Here is a 7,897-nt window from a genome sequence, read left to right as displayed (position 1 = left end):
GTGAATTGTGGTGTGAATTGTGGTGTAAGTTGTGGATTAATTTGTTGTTGTGGTAAGAGTGCTGGTTGATTTACCTGTACAAAGACCTGAGCAGATTGAGGTTGTGGTAGCTGTTGTTCAACTATGATTTGAGGATGTGGTTGAGGTTGTGGTTGTGGCAAAGGTGCTGGTAGAGGAACACCATAACCAGGACTGAGATTGCCTGGACCGCTGCTAGCAATTTCATTTGCTGCCGGTGGTATATAAGTTTGTGGTTGCTCAGCTGGCTTGACACCGAACTGGTCTAAGTGCTGTACTGTTGCGCCAATCGATTCGAGTAGACCTTGTGGAACTGGTGGACGGAAGGCAACGGGCTTACTAGGTGGTGCGCCACCATGAGCGGGGAATGTATGTACGCTACCTGATTGCTGACCGTAGTGTATACCGGCTGATTGTGCTGCGCCATGGTGATGATGAACGAATGCAGCTGGAGAAGATGGCGGTGGTGGTCCATAATTGCCACTTGGAGGAGCTACGCCAATGCTAGCATGTGCAGTGCTAAATGAGTTGAATTTTTGTGCATGTACGGAGCCAGGTGCAAATGAATCAAGTGGTGGTTTTGAATAACTATCACCAATATCACTAACTGCGATCTAGTAACAAAAAAAATAATGCAATTCCAGTTGCGGAGGGTTCATGCAAATAATGCTTACCTGTAATCCTTCAGATTCGAGTGAGTTTGTGTTTATATGGGCGGGACCAGTAGCCGGTAATGTATGTCCATCTAGACCATCTGATTGTAGTGCAACAGCGACTAATTGTTCATCAGTTAAACCATCAATTATGCTACCACCGGAATGTCCACCATTGTATTGTGTACCAAAACTACCAGCACCTGTAGCACCTATGCCCTGTGCTACTTGGCTATAACCACCTTGTGTTTCGATATTGTTATGTTCAACATAAGCGCCAACAGGTGCAGGTATTGGTTTCCAGCCATCACAAGCGGTATGGAAAGGTGCTTGTGAGCCGCTAACGCTGTGCGTATGACCAGATGCATCAATTTGTATTTGTACTTGCTTGGAAGGTCCATTGTGGTGATTGCCATGTCCATTGGTAAGTATGATTGTGGTTTCAGGTACACGATTAAAGGATGGTGGATGGGAACCAGGTAGGCTTTGTGGTAATGGTGGTGGACCATAGTTAGGGGCAGGTGGCCCATACACTTGTTTTGGTGGTAAGTTTAGAGGACCTGATGGTGGTGGACCATAGGAAGAGGCTGGATGATGAGCTGGATTAAAAATAGGGGCAGGATGGGATGATGGTAATTGCGGTGGTGGACCGTAAACAGGTTTTGGTTGTGGTGGGAGTTGTGGTGGTGGTCCATAGTTTGGGGCAGGTCTATGCTGTTGAGGTGGTGGACCATATACTGGTGCAGGTTTTGGTGGTGGTCCATATTGTGGTTGTGGTACTGGTGGTGGGCCGTAAGCACCAGCTGGCTTATGTTGTATATGTGGTGGACCATAGAATGGCTTTGGTACACCAAAATGTGACTTAATTTGCTCATGCAGACCACCACCGAAATTGTTACCACCACCACCGCCACCGCCTATGAAATTTAATTTTGGCGGTCCGTATTTGATAGCTGGTGGGCCATATTCACGGAATGGAATTTTTTGTGGTACACCATATTCACGATGTGGTATATGTGCGGGTGGTGGGCCGTACTGTGGTGCAGGACGGGGTGGTGGCCCATATGAGTCGAAAGCTTCACGACGCTTAAATTCTTTATTAAGTACTGCTTGTGTCACTGATGCCAGCGCCACAATTATCAACACGGTACGTAATATCATCTGCAAGAACAAGAAAAAAACCAGAAATTAGGTGAAGTTTTTTACAAGTGAATGTGTGGATGTATTTGATACGTGCTTATTGCTATATTAGTTTCTACACCTGAGTACTAAGCGGTTTTCTTTATTGCTTTGTAATAAACAGACGACTTCTTTTCTTCCTATTGATACCTTAAGGTAAAATTTGGGGCGTAGAATAGCTTGATAGCTGTAGTACTATTGGTGGTATCAGCTGAGGACTAGCAGTCCAACACTGACAGTCATGAGACGGGGCGTATGTGAAGAATTTTTACTGTTTTACTCGTATGTTAGATACAGCATTATTAGCATTCAAAGTGCGCGCGTTTGAAGCGCTGAATTGGGTGCTTAAGAGATGTTGTGTTGGGAAAATACTTTTTCTGCGCTACTATTGGCGTCAATTGAAGAGAATTTAATTCCATTCAAGTATTTTATTAAATTTTTAGTCTAGTAAAGGACAGGAAATAATATTGAATTTGTTTTGTGCTCAAAAAATAGGAGTATTTTTTATTGGTTCTAATAAGAAGAAATTTAATAATTATTTATCTGAAGATTTCAATAAAATATTTGCTATAAAAGATTTTATTTGACTATAAAAGTTGTACAAATTATTCAGCTTATTAATTAGTTTTTCTATATTAATTTCAATATTTAATTTTCCATTATTTTCTTACATAAAAAGTGTGTAAATGAAAAAGATATTGTATCGATTTGTAAAGACGTCTGCTTTATTGCGATTTTAATGGAATTTTCTATTATATTTGACACTTTTGCTTACGTCTTGAGAGATTGGTTCGCACCATATGTCAATTATTTTGACTGAAAATGAGTTGGCAGCAGTTGCTACTGATGGCTTCACAGCACAATGGCTAGCATTGCGAGGCTGTGGGTACCTCGGCCATTGTCAAGTTAATGAAAAGTGAGAGTTCGTTAATTATATCTTTTGGATGGTTATTAAAATAAAATTTGCCTTAAAGAATAGGCATAAAATTATGTAATATCGCCGAGTGTACTGACCGTAAATGTTGTTTACTTTGCTTTTCTTTTTACCATCACAATAATGTGAATGCGAATGTAATAATAATATGGCCCGTATGTATCAGCATTTCTTTTATTACATGAACGCAATTATTTTTATATTTGTTGTATAATAAACTTCACGAGGGTGAAGGGAATACAAAAGTTTTTAGTTACGAATTAAGTTAACAATAATAAAAGTTGAAAAACTATATATGGAAGTACTTCCAGGCATTTATTTTTATTAAGAAAATTGTTAAATTTGTTAATATAGAAGTAAGTGCACTTATTTAAGATAAGAATATTTGAATTAAATCTTGAGTTATATATATACGCTTTATCGGAAAAAAACCAAGATTTAATATAATCTTAATCTGACATTAAAACTTAATTACTGAATGGTTCCACTAGTTTATATTATAAGTATGTTTATATTAATATATATATTGCAACTATAACTAAAAGAGAATTCTTTAACTTGAATAGTTTGAACAATAACTCAACTTGGGAATATTAATTAAAACTGAAACTGGTCCCACTATAGATAGTTCATATTTTGAATATTTTAGTATGAGTATATATATTACATCTATAAATAAAAATAAATTCTTGATTTTGAATATTTTGTATAGAATATATTCAACTTGTGAATATCTGTAAATATTTTATATATTATACATTTTTCTGAGCAAAATAGGCTGGAGTGGATTATCACTTATTCAATCGCTCCATCCCTTATACTCATCGCTCTAACCCTTATACTCATCGCTCTAACTCTTATACTCATCGCTTCTATTCTTCAATCTTATATATATGTTGAGGCTAGTTGAGTTGAGTCAGTGCACCTGAGCACTTTTACTCTCTATTAACTGTGAGGTTTCTACAAAACCCCTCTTTGCGCCTTGACTGGATTATTGTTTATCACTTCATTAGAGTAAGCAATAATTGACCTCAGATCTGCATATCTCCCCGAGGAGCCTGTAACCATTCTGAGATTTGATAACGCGGTGTTAGTAAGTCTGTCAGATTTCGCAAATAATTTCAATCTTATATTCCTACTAGTCTTTATCACTGTATATCGCATTAAATTAACTCAATTTTTGGTTATCCTCTCGTTCGTTGATTGGTATTCTAATAAAATCTTATCTAACGATCTCATCAATAAGTATTTTACTAAGTGTATATAGCGTTTACACTTTTATAACGTGATTAACTGCCATTTAGGTTTGTAACGATAAACGCTTCTATTGGAAATTCCAAAAACCTTCTTCCGTACCAATTGAAGCTATACCTATATAGGATCATGTGTCTATATGCAGCCAACATATATATACAACACAACAACGAAACTAGGTTTTAGATGATATAGAAAAATGCATTATCTATCATATCTTTCAGGGTTGCCATCACTAAGGCTAAATATTTTTATTATTTTTTGTTATATTTTGAAATAATATAAGAAATTTAAATTAAGATATATGAATATACAATATTTACTATTCAGCCAGACATATATGTAAATAGTATTTAATACCAATAATTATTATATGCTTATAAATATTTAATAATTTTTTAATAAATGTTTGAATTTGGAATATTTGAGATCTTTTACTTTCACTGATTGACATTGCCATTCATACATGCAATTATTAAAAATTTAATTAATTTTCTATGCAAAATATTTCTGGTGTAAAATTTAATTACTGGCACCAGCACTGTACTGTTTTGTAGTGTTAAACGCTTGCAGAGCCCCTACAAGGCACACTCTCGATGCATTAATAAAAAGTGACGCCAAAACGGTCATTGACTTTACCACTCACGCATACACACATACACGCACACTTGTTTACAAGCAATAAAAATTAGATAATAGCCGGCAGCAGTGGTTTGTTTATTATTTAAAAGGCGACTCTTACATGTTTTGCTCTTTGCACGGAATTGTTGTTGTTTTTATATTTGCATGAATTTTATTTGCACGTATTTTACTTACTATTGCGGGTGGAAAATGTAAAATGTAAACTCTACTCAACTTCACATTTTACGCACAAATTACATAAAATATTAAAGAAAAATTTATATAGTATGAGTATTGTATTATATATAAAAAAATAAAAAAAAAATATATTGTGAAAATTAAATTGTAGGATTTTCTTCGTGTAAAAGTAAAACGCTGAAGTTCAATTCATATAAAATTTCGTATTTCATATTTTTTTTCTTGCAAACTAACTTTTTTTTTTGGAACCATTTTTTTTTGACCAAAAAAATTTTTTTTTTTTTTTTACTTTCATTTGTTGCTGCTTTTATGATTGGTAATTGCGTACTTGTTGTTGTTTTTGTATTGTGTGTTACGTTGTTGTACTGCAGTTAAATGACTAACAATGACACTGAGTGATACTGGTTGTTGTGTTCAATGTTCGAATGTTGGCGCCTGTGGGATGTAATTGTTGTTGTAATTGTGCTATATTTGTTGTTGTTAGTGTTGGTGTTGCTGTTAGTGACGTGCTGCGGTAATGGCGACTTTTGTATGAATTGTTTTCCTGGTTATATATTCATTTATAAATTTTCTACTTTTTTTTGTGGTTTTTTGGTAAATTTTGTTTGTTGCGTGTTTTACTATAAAATTAAATTTATTTTTTTTTCTTGGAATTTTTTAACATAAAATGTAACTATGATTTTTTTTCTACTTATTTTGCAGCATTTCAGAAATTTATGATGACTACTGACTCTATTACTCTCTTCAACATTTAACAGTTATTTTTTGTTTTGGTTTTATTATTTTATTTTATTTGTAGATAAAATAAATGTGGACCTTTCACACACAATTTTTTACGCTCTTTTGCTTTTAATTGTGTTTTACTTTTGTGTTTAAAGTGCGCATAAAAATAATTTTAATTTTTAATTGTTGGCAATTTTATTTTTGTTGTTGTTTTTTTTTGTTTTCATTTGTTTAAGTTCTCATTTTTTTTGTGAGTCAATTTTCGTTAGCCTCTTTGTTGCACCGCTCATACACATTGTTTTGACATGTTCACTTGACTTTATCTGTGCTTCATATTCGCCTAACTCATCCAATTGAAATGTGCGGGTGTGCGGGTGCTTACGGGTTTGCGCCTGCAATGTTGTCTTCTTCTTCTTCTCCCGCTCAATTGTGTTGCAGAAATATGGGTGGCGGCTTCACTCAATTCAATTTTATTATAATTTTTTGCATCATTTAAGCTGAGTGAAAGTGTTTTTTTGGCTTAATTGCTTATACAGCTTTTTTCGCTGTTATCCAGGGCTACGATAAAAGTAGGGCCTGTAAAAAAAGTTGACTTCAAATTGTGCACTTTGGCTCATAAATCTAAAATGCTGTAATGGCACAGTTTGTGCTATGAATTAATTTGCATTTTATTACGATTATGCAGCACGCATATTTTATTTGAGAGTATTGTGGAGAACACTTAATTCAATAAAAATTATGGTTATGTAGAAATAAGTAGAGCCATGTTATTGAATATGTTCTCAAAGTAAGCCAAATGACTTATTGAAATTGTGAACACTACTTTCAAAGGATTTTCTAAGGTCTGTCACACTGTATTTGACAAGCTAATCATCCGATATGACCTTCAAAAGAAGTCGCCAAATAGGTATTGCTTTCAGGGTAATATTATTTTACATTCTCTATGAGTATCTAACAATCCGTAAGAAATGTATATGTTTTTATAACCTTTAAGAAAGTATGACGAATAGGTGTTGCTTTTATGGAATAATCGTCAAACTATATTTCACATTCTTTTCGGGTGTCCAGCAATCGGTAAGAATTATATATGACTCTCTGACCTTCAAAAAAATTAATTAAATAGATGCTGTTTATATGAAATGACCGAAAAATTTTATTTCACATTTTTTTCGAGTGTGGAGCAATCGGTAACAATTACATCTTCTTCTTTAACTTTCAAAAAAGTTAATCAAATAAGGGGGGCTTTTATGGGATGACCTTAAAACTTTATTTCCCGTTCTCTGTGATTGTCCAGCAACCGTTAAGAAATGTAATTGATTTCTTGACCTTTCAAAGAAGCTCGCCAATCAGATCTTACTTTTACGGAATTATCATTGAATTTCATTTAATATTATTAGCAAGTGTCTAGTAATCGGTAAGAAATATATCTGACACTTTGAAATAATTGATCAGGTACCGGGGATATTAAATTTGATAGCTATTTTTGATTCATCACTTATGAAACGAAATATTTAATGAAGAAGCACTTAATAACTTTTATTGTACTATTTACTATGAAAACCAAAAGTTCATTGTATCTAAATTTGGAATATATTTTAAATTACTGCACAAGATTACATACGTCCATTTATTTCCCATTGAATTTGCACATGGGTCATAAAGATATTTCATTTATTGTAATAAATAATAAAATAAGCTAAAGTATTAGGTAACATTATGAAAAACAATAAAACTGAACAAAAATAATGTCAAGCAGCTCCTAAGCCATTAAATACGATCAAATGTGCTAGTTTATAGCGTCAAAAAAAGCCAGCAAAAATATTATTGAATAATTTAACGATTGTAAAAATAACCAAAAGTGCTAGCTCACAGCACCACAAACTGTGAGAGCAATCAAAAGCCATAGCTAACAGCATTACAACTGGTAAAAGGTGTAAATATGTTCTTGTAATATCAAAAAATAACAACAAAATTAATTAAATCAACTTCTGTATAGACAATTCTGGTGTTAATGTTTAAAGATTTGCGATACACCAAAAAATAAATATACAAAAAAAAAAATTATGAAAAAATAATACATCACACAAGATTTTTGCATCTTTATTGGTTGATATAAATAATTGCAATTTTAATTTATTGATTATCTTTAATTTATTGATAAATGCGACACATGCGAAAAGAGTTTAAATTCTAAAATGATGGAAAAAATATATTAAATAAAAAAAATTAATTAAATATAAATTATTTGTTATGCTGGAAACCTTTATATTGCTTTGTACGTATAAAGTAAATGAGAATTATTTCTTACACAATTTTG

At 33.2% G+C, this 7,897-nt stretch overlaps 1 protein-coding gene across 1 annotated transcript in view; it reads right to left on the bottom strand.

Annotated features, from left to right (window-relative positions):
• The window catches only part of LOC119667091 (trithorax group protein osa-like), a 12,908-nt gene extending 10,159 nt beyond the window's left edge, over positions 1–2,749 (bottom strand). The window contains exons 1-3 of the mRNA XM_038076376.1: positions 2,741–2,749; positions 693–1,832; positions 63–632 (exon numbers count right to left, since the gene is read on the bottom strand). Coding sequence (XP_037932304.1) covers positions 63–632; positions 693–1,832; positions 2,741–2,749 — 1,719 coding nt within the window. The remainder of the gene's footprint in view (positions 1–62; positions 633–692; positions 1,833–2,740) is intronic.
• Positions 2,750–7,897: the final 5,148 nt, after the last annotated feature.

The sequence above is a fragment of the Teleopsis dalmanni genome, chromosome 1 (assembly GCF_002237135.1).
Source record: "Teleopsis dalmanni isolate 2A chromosome 1, ASM223713v2, whole genome shotgun sequence".
Classification (NCBI taxonomy): domain Eukaryota; kingdom Metazoa; phylum Arthropoda; class Insecta; order Diptera; family Diopsidae; genus Teleopsis; species Teleopsis dalmanni.
Note: the sequence above shows the minus strand (reverse complement) of the source record. Positions and strands in the feature narration are given on the sequence as shown.